Here is a 22,712-nt window from a genome sequence, read left to right as displayed (position 1 = left end):
AACTGCTTGGTTTAGACGTTTACTGTAGAAATTATTAGAAAATGGTTTTTATTTTCGGTATTGTTTTCATTCAATGTTGAACGAGACGAGACTTCAGAGTTATATAAAAGAGGATTGCTGCTTCCGCTTCAATTTGGAGAAACCGCGGAAATGAGTTTTCTTTGTTGTTTTTCAGGAGAGTAAAACTAAAATGCTCGGTAATTTATAAGAATCCATTGCGTCTAAAAACTATATAAAAATTCTAAAAAAAATGGAGATTAAAAATGAAGTATCGGCAACTTATAAAAATTTATTAAAGGATTGTTTAAATCTAATTTGGTCGATATCTCGCTTATTTATGACGCAATAATAAAGTATTAAATTTTTCTCAAATTCTATAACAATGTTTAACTGATTTACTGTACCAAATTTTAAAATTTTAAACCCAAAGACACCGATTTTAGAAATCTTAGTTTTTGTAATAAATCAAAAATTTCAACATTTTATATTTACACGTGTAATTCTAGCAGTTTTAAGGTTACAGCATCGAAATTTGGAGAAATTACTATTTTTGTCCTGCTGATTTACTGTACCAAATTTTAAAAATTTGAAGTAAAAGACACCAATTTTAGAAATTTTTGTTTTTGTAATAAACCAAATTTTTCCAAAATTTTATATTTACACTTGTCATTCTAGCAGTTTTAAGGTTACAGCAATGAAATTTGGAGAAATTATTACTTTTGTCTTGCTGATACACTATACCAAATTAAAAAATTTTAAACTAAAAAACATCAATTTTAGAAATTTTAGTTTTTGTAATAAATCAAAAATTTCAAAATTTTATATTTACACGTGAATTTCTAACAGTTTTAACGTTACAGCAACAAAATTTGGAAGGATTATTATTCACGTCTCGCTGATTTACTGCACCCAATTTCAAAATTGTAGACCAAAAGACACCAATTTCAAAAATTTTAGTTTTTGTTATGAACCGAAAATTTCAAAATTTTATATTTTCTCGTTTAATTCGAGCAACTTTAACGTTTTTACAACGAAATTTGGACAAATTACTACTTTCGTCTTGCTGATTAACATGATTAGTTTTTTTTTTAATTATTTCTCTAGACTTTTTCTTTTGATTTTCAGAATGCAAAGATATTGAATTATTCATATTGAACAAGATAAACTTTAATTAATTAATTTTTAAAACATTTTGACAATTTTGACGTTCATTGTACGCAGAATTTTACGTAGAATCCAAAAAAATAAAATCCGTTAAGATCGGCCCACAAATAATTGAGTTATGAGCGATCAAAATTTCAGATATTGAATTTTGAATTGGAAATTTTTCAAAGCTCAATATCTCCAAAACTACGAAAGATATTGAAAAACGGTTTTTAACATCGTTTTTCTCGAGTTATTTTATTGTAAAATCCGCCCTCAAAAGTTAAAAATTCGATGGTCAATTTTTTTAGCAAAAAAACTTTGCGACTCAATTGATGAAAAATTTTCAATTTCTCGTTTTTTGATCGCCATTCTTAAACTACTTGCCTTATCGATTTGAAATTTAGCCAGTTGATAGATCTTAAGCTGCTCTTTCGATCGATATATAATTCAATAGTACTAAATACAGTTTTCGCTTCGAAACAGCTTCTTGAAAATGACCCTAAAAACACCTTCTGAAAATCTATTTAGTTTGATATCTCGTTTATTTGTTAAGGAAATTTGAGCTGTTTTGACTTATTTAACGCAGAATTTTGCGCTGAATCCAAAACTACCATGATTTTTTTTTGACCGTCAACAAATAACTAAATTAAAAAGGTTTGAAATTTTCGATTGTCGCCAGAGGGCTAAGATTTTGAAAGTTTGAAAACGATTTTGCTCGATATCTCCGGAATTAAGGCGAATACGAAAAAACCCTTTGCGAAATTGTTTTTCTTGCATTTTTTTAGCTTAGAAATCGATTTTTGATAGTTCGAATTCAAAATTTTATTTTTTTCAGTATGGAAGTTAGCTGCTTTTCGGTCTCTAATTCAGACACGGTCAATATCTCGCTTATTTATAAAGCAACAATTAAGTATTTAGTCTCATTTTACGCAGAATTTTACAACGATTTTAAAACTAGGTTTAAAATTAACGTGCAACAAAAAATTATTGAGTTATGTCCGTTTAAAGTTTTGGACATTAGATTTTCAGTTTCAAATGTTTTAAGCCCGATATCTTCGAAACTACAAGACTGTGCAGCTAGAAATTTGAAATTTTGTGTGTTCAATGCAGATATTACAACTAGTAAATCTTGAAAATTTAGACTTTTTTACCCAAAAAACGTCGAATTTACCGGACTAAATAAAAAGTTTTAGGAAAAATTGGTATTTTCTCCCTATGCTGGATTTTTTTTTATTTCTTTATCTGTGCAGCTAGAAATTTGAAATTTGGGGTAATTAATGCAAGCATTGAAACAAGTAAATCCTAAAAATTTCGTCTTTTTTTACCCAAAAAATGCCCAATTTACAGGACTAAATCGAAAGTTTTGAGAAAAATTGCTATTTTCTTCCTAATGCTGAAATTTTTAATTTTTTTCCCTAAGTAGCTAGATATTTAAAATTTAGTGTGTCTAATGGAAAGATCGAAGCTAGTTAATCCTGAACATTTTAACTTTTTCACCCAAAAAATGTCTAATTTACAAGACTAAATGGACAGTTTTGAGAAAAATTCCTATTCTCTTCCTAATACTGGAATATTTTTTTTATTTTCTCCCTGTCCAACTAGAAATTTGAAATTTAGTGTGTCTAATACAGAGATTACAACTAGTATATCCTGAAAATTTCGACTTTTTTTACCTAAAAAATGTCCAAATTACAGGACTAAATAGAAAGTTTAGGAAAAAATTGCTATTCTCTCCCTGAAGCTGGAATATTTTTTTGTCCCTGTGCACCCAGATATTTGAAATTTAGTGTGTCTAATGCAGAGATCACAACTAGTAAATCTTAAAAATTAAGACTTTTTTTACCCACAAAACGTCGAATTTACCGGACTAAATAAAAAGTTTTTGGAAAAATTGGTATTTTTTCCCTGATGCTAAAATAATTTTTTATTTCTTTATCTGTGCAGCTAGAAATTTAAAATTTAGTGTGATTAATGGAAACATCAAAACGAGTAAATCCTGAAAATTTCGTCTTTTTTACCAAAAAAATTTCCAATTTACAGGACTAAATCGAAAGTTTTGAGAAAAATTGCTATTTTCTCTCTAATACTGTAATTTTTTCTTTTTTAACTTTCTCCCTGTGCAGCTAGAAATTTGAAATTTAGTGTGTCTAATGGAGAAATTACAATTAGTAAATCCCGAAAATTTAGACCTCTTTACCCAAAAAATGTCTAATTTACAGGACTAAATGGACAGTTTTGAGAAAAATTCCTATTCTCTCCCAAAATACTGGAATATTTCTTTTTATTTTTTCCCTGCCTGTGCAACTAGAAATTTGAAATTTAGTGTGTCTAATGCAGAGATCACAACTAGTCAATCCTGAAAATTTCGACTTTTTATCCAAAAAATGTCCAAATTACAGAACTAAATAAAAAGTTTTTGGAAAAATTTTCTCCCTGATGCTAAAATATATATTTTTTATTTCTTTACCTGTGCAGCAGATAAAAAGAAATGCTTTGCCCCATCATCTTTCTCTCGTTTCTTTAGCTAAAAATTTGTTCTTAGATTTTCAAAAAGTCAAAAATTTGAGTTGAATTAAAAAAAAATTAGGCTGAAATTTCAAAACACATTTCTACGTCCACACAAAACTTGTATATTTGTCACAATAAAGATCAAACAAACAATTTTTTTTCCTTTTACATTATTTTAACCGACGGCTGATTCTTCCCCTCGGCCAACAAAGCATTGCGACGCCCCGACGTAAACTCCGCATAAGTCAAATAACCGTCCTTATCCACATCGTCTTCTTTCAGAACTCGATCGATTAACTCTAAAACGTTGAAATTAGAACAAATTTTCAAATAACTCGACATACATACCGACGTAGTATTCAAAGTCGTCTTCTGCAGTTTGCAAATTTTGTTCCTCTTTTTTGTCTTCTTCATGAACTGTGTGCAAAATTGCGTTTAGAATTTCCAATCCATCTAATTTGGAATTCTTGTCAGTATCATGAACTTGGAAGTAATAAAATTCGAGTTCTTCGTCGGTCATTTTTGACAAGTCGACAACTTCTTCGAGGTGCTCCTGGAAAAAACGGGATAATTTAAGGGGGGAAAAATGGGGGAGTTTTACTTGTAAGTGCTCCTTGTCGTGCAAAAGTTCGGTGTCTTCAGTGAGCTTCTGCTTTTCGGGGTTGTTCTTCGTGGGTCTGTAATGAACATGTTTGGCGACTGGTTCTCCTCTCGGGTGATGGGGCCCTCTACTCTCACTCCCATGCAGGAACGCTATTAATAAAAAATATCCCAGAATCATCCTTTCATCCTCATCTCAGCAACTGTAAACAAAACATTTGGGGTGCACTATCGAGGGGACAACCACACAATCTGACAGACTTTTATTGAATTTCATTGAAATCGAAGTGTTGACGGAACTAGATATGTAATGACGGGCTAATGAAGGGGTTCCCTGAGCCCCAGGGAGGGTCATTACCGTCCGATAACATCTCTTGTTACAGATAGAGGGCGTGTGCGCATATGTGCTCAAAGTGTCGGCCTCAAGTGCTTTCGTTGGATCATGAATTGAAAAGCTCATATTAAGGGTCGAATTGCTAAACACCTGTTAGGTTAAGGGTGGATTAAGGGATTTGTCGCGCCTAAAAGGGATGCAAAAAACACACTTACGGGGCTTTGTGAGGTTACAACTTCACTGAGTTTCGGATCGATCTCAGCTTCTTCAGGTCATGCGCGTGGGTGGCGCGGAATTCCTGCAATCCTGCCAAGGGATGCTAGAGTGCTTAGTCTTCTTGACGGCGAGGGGCGCTGTCCTTTCATTTACTGAAGGGAAGCAAGTGAATTATCTCATTATCCCTTTGAATACTTTTCAACAATTGTATTCCGCGTTTAATAGAGGAGAAAATTACAAGATATTTAATATTGTCGTTTCCCGGCTGATTTTTCAGCCACTTTTCCGGCGGAAATTAAACACGTCAAAACATTTTTCAAAATTTTTTTTTTGATTGAGTTCCAAAAAGGGGTTTGCCTCACATCCACAAAAAAATAAGAGTTTTTTTAACTCTTTGCCTTAATTTTTTAATTCTATTGTTTTACTAAAGCCCATTATATCGCGCCTAAAATTCCTTTGTTTGGTTGAAAAATTCGATCATGGCCTGAAAGGAATTTAACATCGAACCCACTGAAATGTTGACAATTACAGATTAACGAATTTTTCGATGATTTACTGCCATAAAATTAAAAAAAAAATAGAAAAAAATTTAATAGAATTTCGGAAAAGGGGGTTGCCTCACTCCCACAAAAATCACACACAATGTTTTTTCTATTTCTCGCCTTAAAGTAGCAATTTCTCTTGATCCACCTCTTCACTTTATTATAGGAACCTCATCCTCCTACTCGAATCCATTTCCCATTAAAATTCACCAGAGACTTCCCTGATGCGTCTCCTTTCGGAATTCCCTGCAACAGCTGCACCTCCAAAACGACCATCAAAAGTAAAGATTTCCGCGATTTTCCATACCCCCACGCCAACAAAGAAAATTCCCAATAATCAAATAGCAAGCCCGGGAAAGCTTCTTCATGTTTGCTAGACTCCACTAATCCCCGCGTCCCAATTTGTCCAAGTTAAATATGTATAGTTGTGTTGTGGGGTGTTTAGCGCTTCATGGCCGCTTCAGCTGCAGAGTGCGATGTTCACGATGGCGGTGATCAATAAGCCGGGGCCCGGCGGCGATGTGCGGTTTCCATGGAGACACCCGGCACCACAGCTACCACGCCACCGCACGCACCCAAGAACCGCCGTCACCGATGGATTTTAAAAATATTGGAGCGATTGGACCCAACGAACGAAGATGGGTGGAAGGTGCGAGCGTGGAAAAATATTAGTTTGATGCAACGGCGGCGGCGGAGGGTGCATCGGAGCGGACGCGACAGGATCAGCACAAAAAATTTAGAAAATTATATTGCTCCTTCAGGGGTGGAATTTTTTTTATTTTTGTGCGGAACTCTTGAATTAGTACTGCGATTTTGTTAGAAACACGTAATTATGGAGGTTGAGATCTCGGCTTTCTAATGCGGTGCTCAACACGTTTGGGAATCTTACCCTTTCGAAGTTACATGACAAAGAATTTGGAGCGATTATTAGAAAGAAATTCACGTTTTTATAACTTTCGAAGATTCAAAAAAAAAGTTTTCGTATTAACTTGGAAAGAGTTCTTTGCCGCCAATGAATTTGTAAAATTCATGAAATTTTCATCGGTTTCAGCTACTAGATTTTCCGCAATTAAATATAATCTGTAATTAAAATGCTTAATGCCTAAATTTGATACTGTAAAATTGTTGACTATTTGAAGTAACTGGCAAACCGTTGCCATGTTTTTGTTTTGTAGATATCTTGCTTATTTATGAAGCAATGTTAAAGTATGTGTTCTCATTTTGCCCAGAATTTTACGTACAATTCAAAAAGGTAAAACTCGTTAATATCTCCGAAACTACGAAAGATTTCGAAAAACGGTTTTTACCAATGTTTTTCTGAGGTCATTTTACTTTAGAATCTGCCCTCAAAAGTTCGATGGTCAATTTTTTGGGCAAAAAAATTTTGCGACTCAATCGATAAATTTTTTAAAATTTTTGTTTTTCTGATCGCCCCGCGTAAACTATTTGCCCGATCGATCTGAGATTTGGACAATTGATAGATCTCGAGCTGCTCTTTCGATCGATATATAATTCAATAATATTAAAGACAATTTTTGCCTCGAAACAGCGCCTTGACAATGACCCTAAAATCACCCTCTGAAAATGTAATTCGGTCAATATCTTGTTTATTTGTCAATGAAATTTAAGCTACGTGGGCTCATTTAACGCAGAATTTTGCGCTGAATCTAAAAATATTTTAATTTTTTTTGTACGGTGGCAACTAACTGAGTTAGAGGCGTTTGAAATTTTGGGTTGTCGCCAGAGGGTCAAACTTTGGAAGCTCCGGAAAAGATTTTTCCTGATATCTCCGAAATTATTGCAAATATCAAACAACTCTTTTCAAAATTGTTTTTCTCGTTATTTTTTACCTTAGAAATCGATATTAGAGAGTACGAATTCAAAATTTTCCTTTTTTCAATGTAAATGTTAGCTGACTTTCAGTCTCTAATTCTGACTCGGTCGGAATTTCGCTTATTTATAAAGCAATATTAAAGTATTGGTGCTCATTTTACGCAGAATTATACGCAAAATCCAAAACCATAAAATTCGTTTAGATCGGCCTACAAATAACTGAGTTGTGGGCGATCAAAGTTTCGGATATTAAATTTTGAGTTGAAATATTTTCAAAGCTCAATATCTCCGAAACTACAAGAGATTTCGAAAAACGGTTTTTACCAATGTTTTTCTGAGGTCATTTTACATTAGAATCTGCCCTCAAAAGTAAAAAATTCGATGGTCAATTTTTTGGGCAAAAAAATTTTGCGACTCAATCGATAAATTTTTTTAAATTTTTGTTTTTTTGATCGCCCCGCGTAAACTATTTGCCCGATCGATCTGAGATTTGGACAGTTTATAGACCTCGAGCTGCTCTTTCGATCGATATATAATTCAATAATATTAAAGACAATTTTTGCCTCGAAACAGCGCCTTGACAATGACCCTAAAATCACCCTCTGAAAATGTAATTCGGTCAATATCTTGTTTATTTGTCAAGGAAATTTAAGCTACGTGGGCTCATTTAACGCAGAATTTTGCGCTGAATTTAAAAATATTTTAATTTTTTTCGTACGGTGGCAACTAACTGAGTTAGAGGCGTTTGAAATTTTGAGTTGTCGCCAGAGGGTCAAACTTTGGAAGCTCCGGAAAAGATTTTTCCTGATATCTCCGGAATTATTGCAAATATCAAACAACTCTTTTCAAAATTGTTTTTCTCGTTATTTTTTACCTTAGAAATCGATATTAGAGAGTACGAATTCAAAATTTTCATTTTTTAATGTAAAAGTTAGCTGACTTTCAGTCTCTAATTCTGACTCGGTCGGTATTTCGCTTTTTTATAAAGCAATATTAAAGTATTGGTGCTCATTTTACGCAGAATTATACGCAAAATCCAAAACCATAAAATTCGTTTAGATCGGCCCACAAATAACTGAGTTGTGGGCGATCAAAGTTTCGGATATTAAATTTTGAGTTGAAAAATTTTCAAAGCTCAATATCTCCGAAACTACAAGAGATTTCGAAAAACGGTTTCTACCAATGTTTTTCTGAGGTTATTTTACATTAGAATCTGCCCTCAAAAGTAAAAAAATCGATGGTCAATTTTTTGGGCAAAAAAATTTTGCGACTCAATCGATAAATTTTTTTAAATTTTTGTTTTTTTGATCGCCCCGCGTAAACTATTTGCCCGATCGATCTGGGATTTAAAAAGTTGATAGATCTCGAGCTGCTCTTTCGATCGATATACAATTCAATAATATTAAAGACAATTTTTGCCTCGAAACAGCGCCTTGACAATGACCCTAAAATCACCCTCTGAAAATGCAATTCGCTCGATTTTGCGTTTATTAGTTAAGAAAATTTGAGCTATATGGGCACATTTAACGCAGAATTTCGCACTGAATCCAAAAATATTCTTGTTTTGTTCGTACGTCAACAAATAATTAAGTTAGAGGCGTTTGAATTTTTGTGTGGTCTCCAAAGGGCCAAAAATTTGGAGGATCAAAAACGATTTTGCTCGATATTTCCGGAATTAAGGCGAATATAAGAAAACCCTTTTTGATATAGTTTTTCACGCGATTTTTTACCTTAGAAATCAATTTTAGACATTTTAGACAAACTCAAAATTTTAATTTTTGAAAATAGAAGTTAGCTGCCTTTTGGTTTCTAATTCAAACACGTCAATATCTCGCTTATTTATAGAGTAATCTTAAAGTATTATTTCTCATTGTACGCAGAATTTCACGTAGAATCCAAAAACGTGCGAATTTTTTACGTACCTACGTCAATAAATAACCAAATAAAAAGCGTCAAAAATTGCGAAAAGTAAATTTTTAATTCCAGAATCTCCGGAACTGTGGCAAATTGAAAGATACGGTTTTCACCATCGTTTTCCTTATCTAATTTTTCAAAATTTCACAACTCTTCAAATTTTCAGGAAAACTAAAAAATGGGCAAAACGGCCTGCGGAAAATGGTGGATGCGCCGGGCAACTAAAACCCGGTTAATTCCGCGCGATCCTAAGGTCGAAAATGGCAGAAATATCGCCCCCTATGAAATCAGCACGCGTTTATTTGAAATTGAAATGAATGGTAATAGATTCAAGTCGGTTTTTTGATGTCGATTGTGATCAGATGGACGCAGCGTGTCATCTCTGGCCCATCTGTCACATTTCGCCCTCTTTTAAAATTTCACACCTTGATGAGTCAATTTGCAATCTTCCATCCGATAATCCTCGATAGAGAAGAAACCTCGGCGATTAGTCGAGTCCATGGTTTTCCTGTCCTATTTCTGCTAGGGGTAGCGAAGGAAGCGTTGCGATTGGTGCTCTGAAATGACAGCTCGGAGCATAAGAATGATTACTTTTCTCTATCATCGCCGGAAGGGTCCGTTTCGAGGGTGTCCACACGAGGAGATAATTACACACAAAAAAGGGTCAGCCTTTGCTTTTCGAACGTAATGGAATTATCCAGAAGCCCGTTGAAAATCTTAAGAATCTTGGAAAATTCAATCTAAACAATCCACTCAAAAGTAGTTTCCGTGGAAAGTTGAAAGAGACACCAGCGTCGGCCGTCCATTAAAAAGTCATTAAACATCATCTCTTGCAATTACAAACTTACTGTATCTCGTCGCAACTTCCCCAACAACTCTCCAACTTCTTCGAAACCATTAATTACTTAACTATAGATCAATACTTGAAAAAAGAAACCGCCGCATTTTTCTCACGAGATAATTATACGGTGCGTTCGCCCCATTTCGCACACTTTTAGTTGGTTAATTATAACCTGCCTGCCGTATTTTGAAATGTTTTGATTGAGCGATTGTCGGTTATAAAATTGGCTGAATAGAGGAGGTGGAACACTTTAATTCTTTACATATAAATATTTGCAAGAGGGCGGAGTGTTCACGTGTCGTTAAAGTGACGACACGTGGAGGACGCGCGCCTCAAAAGCTGTCATTAATATAGTCACTGATTGCCGAGATGCCGGGAACAACTCGCAGCAGGAACCTAATAATAGACGGGATCGAAAATGAAATTTTAAGCAATTGATACAAACGAACTGATAACTCCAGGAAAAAAAAACTTAAAATGATAAAACGTGGATTAAAATGGATTATTCTTAGATTTTATTACAATCTCTAGTTCTTTACTATAAAATGTTTCTTAATCTTTCGGTTCTAATTGAGAATTTTTATAAATCAGTAACTTTTCGAGTTTACATTCATAAATTCTTTAATATCTGGCTTTAGCTTCTTCTTAGACTTTCTGAAGATTCTCTTCAGAGTGTCCAGACATTAGTTCCTCAAGTTTTTCTTTATATTAATCTAAATTTTTTTCAAATTCGATCCCAATTCTCATGATTTTAAAAACATTAAAAAAATAAATTTTAGAACACCAAAAACAAATAAAAACAAATTTGAATATAATAGTCTACATATAATTTGGTCAATTATTCGCTTATTTATATAACAATCTGAAAGTATTAGTACTCATTTTATGCAGAATTTTACGTTGAATCCAGAAAAATAAAACTCGTTAAGATCGGTTCACAGATAACTGAGCTATGAGCGCTCAAAGTTTCGGATATTGAATTTTGAGTTGACAAATTTGCAAAATCTCCAAAACTACGAAAAATTTTAAAAATCGGTTTTTACCATTGTTTTTCTCGGCTCATTTTACTTTAGAATCCGTCTTCAAAAGTAGAAAATTCGATGGTCTATTTTTTGGGAAAAAATTTTTGAACTCTATCGATGAAAAATTTTAAATTTTGCGTTTTTCGATCGGTCCTCGTAAACTATTTGCCCGATCGATCTGAGATTTGGCCAGTTTATAGATCTCGAGCTGCTCTATCGATCGACATATAATCCAATGGTAATAAACGCAGATTTCGTCTCAAAACAGCTTATTGAAAATGACCCTAAAAACACCCTCTAAAAATCTATTTTGTTGAATATCTCATTTATTTGTTAAGTAAATTTGAGCTGTATGGGCTCATTTTACGCAGAATTTCGCGTTCAAATCAAAACTACCATTATTTTTCTTGTTCGTTAATAAATAACTGAATTAGAAGCGTTTGAAATTTTAGATTGTTGTCAGAGAGCCAAAATTTTGGAGGTTCGAAGATGATTTTGCTCGATATCTCCGAAATTAAGGCGAATATAAAAAATCCTTTTTCAAAATCGTATTTCTCGCAATTTTTTACCTTAAAAATAGATCTTAAATAGTTTGAATTCAAAATTTTCATTTTTTCAATGTAGAAGTTAGCTGCCTTTTAGTTTCTAATTCAGACTCAGTCGATATCTCGTTGATTTATACAGCAATCTTAACACATTTGTGCTCATTTTACGCAAAATTTCACTCAGAATCCAAAAACAAAACATTCGTTGAGATCAGCTCACAAATAACTGAGTTATAAGCGATCAAACTTTCAAATATTGAATTTTGAGTTGGATTCAAAGCTCAATATCTCCAAAACTACGAAAGATGTTGAGAAACGGTTTTCGCCATCGTTTTTCTCGGCTTATTTTACTTTAGAATACGCCCTGAAAAGTCGAAAATTCGATAGAAATTTTTTTGGGCAAAAAAATTTTGCACTCAACCGATGAAAAATTTTAAATTTTTTGTTTTTTGATCGCCCCTTGTAAACTGTTTGCCCTATCGATCTGAGATTTGGCCAGTTTATAGATCTCGAGCTGCTCTATCGATCGACATATAATCCAATGGTAATAAACGCAGATTTCGTCTCGAAACAGCTTATTGAAAATGACCCTAAAAACACCCTCTAAAAATCTGTTTTGTTGAATATCTCATTTATTTGTTAAGTAAATTTGAGGTGTATGAGCTCGTTTTACGCAGAATTTCGCGTTAAAACCAAAACTACCATTATTTTTCTTGTCCGTTAATAAATAACTGAATTAGAAGCGTTTGAAATTTTGGATTGTTGTCGGAGAGCCAAAATTTTGGAGGTTCGAAAATGATTTTGCTCGATATCTCCGGAATTAAGGCGAATATAAAAAATCCTTTTTCAAAATCGTATTTCTCGCAATTTTTTACCTTAAAAATCGATCTTAAATAGTTTGAATTCAAAATTTTCATTTTTTCAATGTAGAAGTTAGCTGCCTTTTAGTGTCTAATTCAGACTCCGTCGATATGTCGTTGATTTATACAGTAATCTTAACACATTGGTGCTCATTTTACGCAAAATTTCACTCAGAATCCAAAAACGAAACATTCGTTGAGATCAGCCCACAAATAACTGAGTTATAAGCGATCAAACTTTCAAATATTGAATTTTGAGTTGGATTCAAAGCTCAATATCTCCAAAATTACGAAAGATGTTGAGAAACAGTTTTTGCCATCGTTTTTCTCGGCTAATTTTACTTTAGAATACGTTTTCAAAAGTCAAAAATTCGATAGAAAATTTTTTGGGCAAAAAAATTTCGCACTTAACCGATGAAAATTTTTTAATTTTTCGTTTTTTGATCACTCCTTGTAAACTATTTGCCCAATCGATCTAAAATTTGGCCAGCTGATAGATCTCGAGCTTCTCTTTTGATAGATATACAGGGTCCGGCAACACTTGTGTCCACCCCCAAAATCGTCTTTAATTTTAAAGATAAAATTTTGAAAATTTGCATACGCTCATAGTTGACAAAGCTCTAGAAGCTGACGTAAAAATTTGTTTTTTTTATCACGGTTTGGTTGGCGTCGCGACGCCTAAGAAGTATAATTTTTAGCGATTTTTGAGTTTTTGCGGAAATATACGCGAATTCAATTTTATTTCAACATAACTGTGGTACAAATATCTGAGTTTTTATTTTAAATCTAATGCAAATTGTGTTTAAAATTTGCGAAAAAAACGTTGCTTTATCAAGTTAGTTTTCAAAATTATGACAGTGCAGCGGCAATCTACGTTTACACCAAAATTTCACAAGTCACTTCACTCACTTTTATAAAGGTTAATTTTGATTACCACGGGCATGTTGCACTTTATGGACACCAGAAATCGTTAATTAACATCGACAAAGTGACAATTTCACCAAGTAACACTTTTGTTACAATCTAAAGCGAGCCAAAGAATAGATGTCATTTGTGACACAAGATGTTGACAGATGGGTGTAAACGTAGTTCCCAATTTTGACATAATAAAATTAGAAACTAACTTGATAAAACAGCATTTTTTCCTCAAATTTTGAAGACAATTTGCATTGAATCTAAAATAATAACTCAGATATTTTTAACATATTTATATTGAAAAAAAATTAAATTAGGGGTTGATATCACAAACCCTCACAATTACCTAACAATTACATTTTTAAGGCGTCGCGACGCCAAAACTATCAGTGATAAAAACAATTTTTTACGTCAGCTTCTAGAGCTTTGTCAACTGTGAGCGTATGCAAATTTTTAAAATTTTATCTTTAAAATTAAAGACGATTTTGGGGGTGGACACAAGTGTTGCCGGACCCTGTATAATACAATAATATTAAACGCAGTTTTCGTCCCGAAACAGCGACTTGATAATTACTCTAAATTCACCCTATGAAAATGTAATTCGATCGATAGCTCGTTTATCTTTTAAGGAAATTTGAGCTATGTGGGCTCATTTAACGCAGAACTTTGCGCTGAATCCAAAAATATTCTTATTTGTCTAGTACGAGAACAAATAACTCAGTTAGAAGCGGTTGAAATTTTGGGTTGTCGCCAGAGAGCCAAAATTTGGGAGGTTCGAAAACGATTTTGCTCGATATCACCGGAATCATGACAACTATCAAGCAACCCTTTTCAGAATAGTTTTTCTAGCACTTTTTACCTTAGAAATCAATCTTAGATGATTTAAATTCAAAATTTTCATTTATTTATTGCAGTAGTCTCTAATTCAGATTCTCTCAATGTCTCGCTTATTCATGGAGCAATCTTAAAGTATTGTGCTCATTTTACGCAGAATTTCACGCAGATTCTAAAACTGGGCAATTTTTTTTTCGTACGTTTAAAATTGCAGAAATTTGAATTTCAGTTCCGAAATGTTTCAAATTCTCTGAAACTAGTTTTGACCATCGTTTAGCATACGCAATTATTTTAAGAATTTTTTGAAAAATTTTTAGATCTTTTCTAAAAACTCCAAATTAATTCGAAGATTTAAAAAAGAAGATCTAGAGAAGACGTTAAAAACGAAAACTTAGAATCATTCTAAAGAAAATCAAAAACTATTTGAATACGAAAAATAGAAATCTGATAAGAAAAATTTTCCAAAATTATTAAAAGAAACGCCCTATGCACCCTCCTCTAAATCCGCCCCTGAAAAAAAAGATCTTAGTATTGCGTGACCGAAATTCCCACTTAGTTTAGACAAGCCGCTTTAATCCAGCATTGTTGCCGACAAAATAGTTACTTTTCGCGAATTACACAATTGCGTAGGGACGCAGTTCTAGCAGACATATGTTAAAAGACGGAGCGAAATTGTCGCATTTCGAGGTCCTCAGGCAATGCAGATACCATTTCAGATTTCATATGACAATAAAGCTCCACGTCCTACACTCGCACCCCTTTCATGTCAACCTAACATTTGGCTTTGTTATTATAATTTAAGAGACAAATCCTCGCGAGTGACGTTAGCGAGGAAAATTACACGAATATTAATATACGCAAGTTATGAATTTCATTAAAATCTTCATTTCGAAACTAGAAATTCGTAAACATTTGCGGACACGGAAGAGCACGCAATTTCATAAAACGGAAGCGGAAAAATATGAAAATTGCTTTTAATTTAACATAAATACTAAAAGTCGTAATTAAAAGACTTTGCCCAAAATTTTAATTATTTATCTGTCTCATGCATTATTTAGACGTCTTGAGTTAACGACTGAAAAGCTGAAACAGTGAAAAGCTGAAACTTTACTAACTTTCTTGCTCTGATACAGAGCTTAATTTGCTTTAACAAGAAACAGGATCAAGATTAAAAGTACGAGGTGGAGGCTCCGCAGCGGAACGACCTTTTATCTCCCACATTACGGGGAAAACGTCTTCGCTGCATCGAAATGAATGCGCACGTACAGCATTAGCTTTAAATAAATTTGTTTATTTATTAGGAAATGGAGGCTTTTTGCAGGAGCGTATTAGCGGCCATCATATATGCAAGGCTTTTTAGCACAGTAATTGGCCACCGAGCTTAAAGCTTTTAAGTCTGATAAAGCTTGCGCTTCAACCTTTATACATTTTTAAAAAGCCCCCGTAAAAAGGTGCGCCCTAATGCGATGTGGTGGGATGTGTTTGGTATACATCCAGCGCTATTTTTACCTTCATGTGCTTAAAAGCTCTAGCCCGCTAGGTAATGTCCTTGTCAATTTTTAATTTAAGTCGTTGGTCGGGGGGCGACACCGCCTCCATTAAGGGTGATCTGCTAAAATCATAACGGTAAATTTTATTTTTGAAGCAACTATGCATTACACTGCGCCAGAAAATTAACACAAAATTTTAAAATTTAATTTTTTATTGATTTTTTTCCCGATCTGGTCACAATTTGAAATCAAAACTTTTCCAAAAAATTCACTCTTGATCCAAAAGTGAGGATTGCTGTGAGTTTTACTTCCAGTTTTGACAGTTGGCCTTGACCCAGTGTTTCTTCCTTGCGATTTTTTCCACATTTGTGTTAAATCAGTAAAATAAAACTATTAGTTCTGAAAGGACTGCAGAATGCTACTGCATCAGTTAATTTTGCATTTTCGGATTTTCGGAAAGCTCTGTCAAATTAGTGTGAATCGTCAATAATTTTTTTAAAATGAGTAAGTCAATTTTGCATTAATTTTGGAGAGCAGTGTATAATGAAAAAAAAAATAATAAAAAATTTAGCTGCAAGTTTTTCAACTTTTTCTACCCGATGAAAAAGAGTTCTCTGAATTTTTTCAAATTTTTTTACCCAATCCAAAAAAAAATAAATTTTTCCAAAAAATAACTTATTGGAACGTTTTTTATTCAAAATTTTTGTATTAAAATGTACTCAGACAAAAATACAAAAAAAATAAGACGATAAACTCAATAAAATTTTCGCCTTTTTTTAGAAAAAACGTTATTTTCTCGAAGTTTCTATTGTTTTTATTTTATTTTCTCAAAAAAAACTTTCATTCAAAACAATTAATTCTGCGATTATTCCCGCTTATCCGAAAGTGAGCCGATTTTTTTTCTATTTTTTTTTTGTATTTAAAAACAAAATTTATTTAAAAATTTTTAATTTTTTTTTCTAAATGCTTTGTTTATACAGTAAAATAAATGCAAACAATTTTACAGAATTTTATACGCAATTTACAGTTTCATTTTACAAATATAATGATTAGGTTTTATGTTGGATATAATTAACATATGATAATGATTTTAAAAATAATGCACCAAATCATTTATTAGTGTCTTCTATGGCGTTTAAATATTTTACATATTTTGTGTTCACAATATAAAATAGCCGTAGTAAACTGGCTGTAGTTAAGTCTGTAATTGTCATGCCCTAGCTTATCGATCTAATTATTATATTAAATTTGAATCCTATTTATTATAGTTGTAGAAACTATAAATTAAGTATACAATTCTGTCAAATCGTTAAATTGCAATAATTTTATTGAATAATTGAAAAATAAATATTTTTTTTAATTGAATAAAAAATAGAAAAAAAATTCTTTTCTCTGTAATATTCGGGAATGATCGCAGCATTAATTGAAGATTTTTTTTGAAAAATTAAAATAAAAAAATTAAAAATGCAATAAACTTCATTAAATTTATCATCTTCATTTTATTTGTATTTGTTTCTGAATAGCATGGTACATTTCAAAACAAAAATTTTGATAAAAAAGAACAATAAGTTAATTTTTGAAAAAGTTATATCTATTTAAGTACAAAGTGTTTACAAATGTTTCTAGAATCAAGCGTGGCTTTGGAATTTCAGTCGTACACTATTTTGCCGCTTTGTTTTCATGGTGAATATAACTATCAGCAAAATTATTTATAATATTAGTTACTTCAATGACGTTTTAGTACGGTTTTGTCCCAAGTTTTCGATTTTGATTTTGATTTTTGGTTTTAAACTACAACTAGAACAGTTTATTTCTTAAAACTTACTTTGCTTCATATTTGAGGTTAACTGCAAATGTCAGTTGACAAATCTAAACCCACATTTGTAATAAGCGGCAAATTTCTTTGACATTTCATAGCCACCCTTGATGCTAGAAACATTTATAAACATAAAAAGTATATAAAAGCCATTTTTTTTTGGAAAAACTTTTTTTTTGGTTTAAAATAAAAAATTGAAAAAATCCTCAGAACCCTTATTTTTATAGAGTAGAAAAAATAAAAGATTTTCAGCCAAATCAAAAAGGGTCAGGGTCAAAAGTGGTCGGGAGAAATTTCTGAAAGTAAAAGACGGGTTTTTGCAAAAATTATCACAATCGTAGCTTGCAAAAAAAATTGGCAAAATTTGCAAAATGAGAGATTCAACCAATTGAACGACATTCAAACCATTTAGTAAACTACAGAAATTGTGTAATAATAAGAATAAAATAATAAAAAAATTCAAATAGATTTGAAAACAGAGGGTATGAAAATTGGCATAATTTTGACAAAAAAAAACAATAACACGTGAATTATAACTTTTATTCATTTTCATATTACGAGCCGGTTTACACAATAATTTAATTCAAATTATGTTAACTTGTTGGTTTGAAACCCATGAAGTAGAAATTGTATTTGGAAACTCGATTCTGTTATGACAGGATTAAAATTTAGGTTTCTTCACTGCAGTTATTCAGTATGTCTCCGGATTGAGTTCACAAGAGGAAAAAACGTTATTTTTTATTTTAAAAAAATTACAAAGAAATAATATTTTTTGCTTAATTTAAAATAAATAAATCGAGAAAAACAAAAAATAACGAGAAATTTTTTTTATTTTTAATTTTGCAAAAAATGTTAAAGGGATGAAATTTATTCCTTAACTCAAACTAATTTCCACTATTTAATTGACATATTACCTGTTTTAGCACATAGTTCAATTCTAACTCGTAATTCTTTAAGACTGTTTCGAATTTTCTCGATTATTGTTAAGGATGCAATTGCATTTCTTTTCCAATTTTTTAATACTTACACATTATTGGGTAAATTTTCCTTTAATCTTTAACGCACTATTTGATATTGTGAATCCCCAGCCTGCTATTATTTTAATACGATTACAAAATACAGGGTGCGGCAACACTTGTGTCCACCCCCAAAATTGTCTTTAATTTTAAAGATAAAATTTGAAAATTTGCATACGCTCACAGTTGACAAAGCTCTAGAAGTTGACGCGAAAATATGTTTTTTATTACGGTTTGGTTGGCGTCGCGACGCTTAAGAAGTATAATTTTTAGCAATTTTTGAGTTTTTGCGCAAATATTCGTGAATTCAATTTTTTTTCAACATAACTGTGATGCAAATATCAGAGTTTTTATTTTAAGTCTAATGCAAATTGTGTTTAAAATTTGCGAAAAAAACGCTGTTTTATCAAGTTAGTTTTCAAATTTATGACGGCGCAGTGGCAAACTACGTTTACACCAAAACTTCACAAGTCATTCTCTCTTATAAAGGTTAATTTTGATTAACACGGGCATGTTGCACTTTATGGACACCAGAAATCGTTAATTAACATCGACAAAGCGACAATTTCACCAAGCAAGACTTTTGTTACAATCTAAAACAAACCAAAGGATAGATGGTATTTGTGACACAAGATGTTGACAGATGGGTGTAAACGTAGTTCACAATTTTGACGTAATGAAATTGGAAACTAACTTGATAAAACAGCATTTTTTTCTCAAATTTTGAAGACAATTTGATTGAATCTAAAATGACAACTGAGATATTTTTAACACATTTATATTGAAAAAAAATAAATTAGGGGTTGATATCACAAACCCTCACAATTAACTAAAAATTACATTTTTAAGGCGTCGCGACGCCAAAACTATCATTGATAAAAAACAAAATTTTGTCAACATTGAGCGTATGCAAATTTTCAAAATTTTGTCTTTAAAATTAAAGACAATTTTGGAGGTGGACACAAGTGTTGCCGGACCCTGTATAATAAATAAAAATAATGAAAAAAATAATCTTAAGAGTACAAACTCCTAATTTTATTATTTTATTTTATTTATTATTATTTTGAAATAAGCAAAAAATGTTATTTCTTTGTAATTTTTTTGTAAAATGGAAAATAATCTTTTTTTTCCTCTTATGAACTCAAACCGGGGACATACTGTAGAGGGAGAAGAATGTTGAGTTGTCTATTCTCGCAAATATTGTTCTATTTTGTGATGGACTTTTGTCACAAAAAAACGGCTTCGTAGCTTGATTTTTGTTGCAGTTTTAATTGGCTTCGTTTCTCTGAAAATTTGAAAAGATGCCTGCGGATTTTGCAGAGCAATGTCGCCAATAATATAAGAATCGAACAGTCCGTCGAGAAGAAGCGATGAACAGAAAATTGAATTTATTTTTCAATCATTGCTGACTGATGGGCAGTGTCCGCCAAGAAGTGGGGAAAGAGGCAGCACAGGAAGGACGCCTGACATCCGACTAAATTCACTCTGGGGGAAAACGAACGACGGCATCAATTTCTTCAAGGATAATTGAACTATTTGGCGCAAGCGACGGCGGCCAAACATGTTTTTTCTTTCCGAGCATATTTTTAAAACTCTCTCTGTAACTGAAGCTCGCGATGTAAAACGAGAGCAGCACTTAAAAATCCTCCGAGCTCTTCGCTAAGTGGGAGATAAAATCGACACGGTGTATAATAATCATGTCCACTTTACATATGAAATGCGATATAATTGCATGCAGGTCCTCGACGGCCCTTTCGGAATACGCGCTACGTTGGGGCCCTCTATGATTTGGTTTCTTTTTGCGAGCGGCGCCCCTCCTACCAATCTGTTGTGCGGTGCAGCTATTGATGTATACAATCTATTGTTTATGTGTGTGTTGTATTCATATATTGTAGCTTTATCCATTGTCGACAAATTGAGTTATAAGATATGTGCCTTGCAATCGACTGTTAACACAAGCCCGCTATAGTTAACATTTTGCTGGAATTGCAGACAATTGTGGATCTAGCAATCATAAAAAGTGCTCGAGTTGAACGAATTTTTAGACTTCTTTTCACTATAATTCCTCTAATTTTGGTGGTGACTAAAGAGGACAATTTCATTAAAATATTTACATTACCAAAAAATGTTGCAATTCGAAAGAAAAATCTAAAAAACTTCTAAATCGATGATTAATCACACCTTTCTAAATATGATTCACTCGATACCTCGCTTATTTACGAGGCAATACTAACGTGTGATCCACAAAATTTTTATTTAGGGCTTTGACAAAATTTACGTAAGTCGAGAAATAATTTGACAGTAGTTTGACATTTGTCATTTGATTTAATTACAATTAGTTTTCAATTACATTATTGATTCTGGAGAGACACTATACATTTTCTCTTATTTCCATCTCATAATGTTACATATTGTCATCAAAAAATTGAGGTTATATCAAAAACAAAATTTCACTCCGACATGACTTCTATGTTTGTCTCTCTCTTTCATGGCCTACCCTAAACAAAAATCATGACTCACATGATAAAGTATTAGTACTCATTTTACGCAGAATTTCAGGTAGAATCCAAAAAGGTAAAACTTGTTAAGATCAATCAACAAATTACTAACTTATGGGCGATCCAAATTTTGGATATTAAATTTTGAGTTGGAAAATTTTCAAAGCTCAATATCTCCGAAACTACAAAAGATTTTGAGAAACGGTGTTTAACATCGTTTTTCTTGGATCACTCTACTTTAGAATCCGCCTTCAGAAGTAGAAAATTCTATAGTCGACTATTTGGGCACGAAAATTTTGCGACTAGATCGATAATTTTTTTTAAATTTTTGTTTTTTGATCGCCCCGCGTAAACCATTTGCCCGATAGATCTAAGATTTGGACAGTTGATAGATCTCGAGCTGCTCTTTCGATCGATATGTAATTCAATAATATTAAAGACAATTTTTGCCTCGAAACAGCGCCTTGACATTGACCCTAAAATCACCCTTTGAAAATGTAATTCGGTCAATATCTCGTTTATTTGTCAATGAAATTTAAGCTACATGGGCTCATTTAACGCAGAATTTTGCGCTGAATCTAAAAATATTTTAATTTTTTTCGTACGGTGGCAAATAACTGAGTTAGAGGCGTTTGAAATTTTGGGTTGTCGCCAGAGGGTCAAACTTTGAGGCTCCGGAATTATTGCAAATATCAAACAACTCTTTTCAAAATTGTTTTTCTCGTAATTTTTTACCTTAGAAATCAAAATTTGATAGTTTGAATTCAAAATTTTCATTTTTTCAATGTAAAAGTTAGCTGACTTTCAGTCTCTAATTCTGACTCGGTCGGTATTTCGCTTATTTATAAAGCAATATTAAAGTACTGTGCTCATTTTACGCAGAATTGTACGCAAAATCCAAAATCATAAAATTCGTTTAGATCGGCCCACAAATAATTGAGTTGTGGGCGATCAAAAAAATTTTGCGGCTAGATCGATTTTTTTTTTTAATTTTTGGTTTTTTGATCACCCCTCGTAAACTATTTGTCCGATCGATCTGAGATTTGACCAGTTGATAAATCTCGAGCTCCTTTTTCGATCGCTATATAATTCAAAAATAGTAAATGCAGTTTTCGCCCCGAAACAGCGTCTTGAAAATGGCCCTAAAATCACCCTCTAAAAATGTAATTCTGTCGATATCTCGGTTATTTGTTGAGGAAATTTGAGCTATATTTTACGCAGAATTTTGCGCTGGATTCAAAACCATTTTTGTTTTTCTTGTCAGTCAACAAATAACTGAGTTAGAAGCGTTTAAAATTTCGGCTTGTCGCCAAAGAACCAAAATTTTGAAGCTCCGGAAACGATTTTCTCCGATATCTCCGGAATTATGGCAAATATAAATAAACCGTTTTAGAAATCGTTTTTCTCTCAATTTTTTAGATTGGAAATCAATTTTCGATAGTTCGAATTCAAAATTTTATTTTTTTAGTATGAAAGTTAGCTGCCATTCAGTCTCTTATTCAGACTCGGTTGCTATCTCGCTTATTGATAATGCAATATTGAAGTGTTAGTGCTCATTTTACGCAGAATTTTACGTAAAATTTAAAAAGGTAAAACTCGTTAAGATCGGTGCACAGATGACTGAGATATGAGCGATCAAAATTTCGGATATTGAATTTTGAGTTGCAAAATGTTCAAAGCTCGATATCTCCGAAACTACAACAGATTTTAAGAAACGGTTTTTACCATCGTTTTTCTCGGGTCATTTTACTTTAGAATCCGCCCTTAAAAGTCAAAAATTCG

The 22,712-nt window shown here is 32.6% G+C and overlaps 1 protein-coding gene across 2 annotated transcripts; it reads right to left on the bottom strand.

Moving 5' to 3' along the window:
• Nucleotides 1–3,759: 3,759 nt before the first annotated feature.
• On the bottom strand, nt 3,760–4,910 carry LOC148166303 (multiple coagulation factor deficiency protein 2 homolog). 2 transcript variants are annotated; one of them, XM_088048950.1, is made up of 4 exons: nt 4,804–4,910; nt 4,256–4,457; nt 4,003–4,207; nt 3,760–3,953 (listed from the first exon to the last, which is right to left on the bottom strand). In XM_088048950.1, exons 2-4 carry the CDS (start codon nt 4,433–4,435, stop codon nt 3,820–3,822), a joined length of 519 nt encoding a protein of 172 aa, XP_087905076.1. In that variant the 5' UTR covers nt 4,436–4,457; nt 4,804–4,910; the 3' UTR covers nt 3,760–3,819. The 2 variants fall into 2 exon arrangements, with proteins under 2 accessions (XP_087905076.1, XP_087905077.1); XM_088048951.1 differs by lacking the exon at nt 4,804–4,910 and adding an exon at nt 4,516–4,782.
• Between the last annotated feature and the right edge of the window lie 17,802 nt (nt 4,911–22,712).

Source organism: Gnatocerus cornutus, unplaced genomic scaffold (genome assembly GCF_029298725.1).
Source record: "Gnatocerus cornutus isolate USDA-ARS CGAHR unplaced genomic scaffold, icGnaCorn1.1 ctg00000023.1, whole genome shotgun sequence".
Taxonomy (NCBI): Eukaryota; Metazoa; Arthropoda; class Insecta; order Coleoptera; family Tenebrionidae; genus Gnatocerus; species Gnatocerus cornutus.
This window is presented reverse-complemented; position numbering and strand designations above follow the sequence as displayed.

Excerpts from the sequence above, each read along its gene's own strand:
- LOC148166303 (XM_088048950.1), bottom strand. The coding sequence starts at position 4,435 with ATGATTCTGGGATATTTTTTATTAATAGCGTTCCTGCATGGGAGTGAG. Across the intron at positions 4,208-4,255 it reads ACGACAAGGAGCACTTACAA|GAGCACCTCGAAGAAGTTGT; the intron begins GTAAAACTCCCC and ends CGTTTTTTCCAG. Across the intron at positions 3,954-4,002 it reads CGACTTTGAATACTACGTCG|AGTTAATCGATCGAGTTCTG; the intron begins GTATGTATGTCG and ends TCAACGTTTTAG.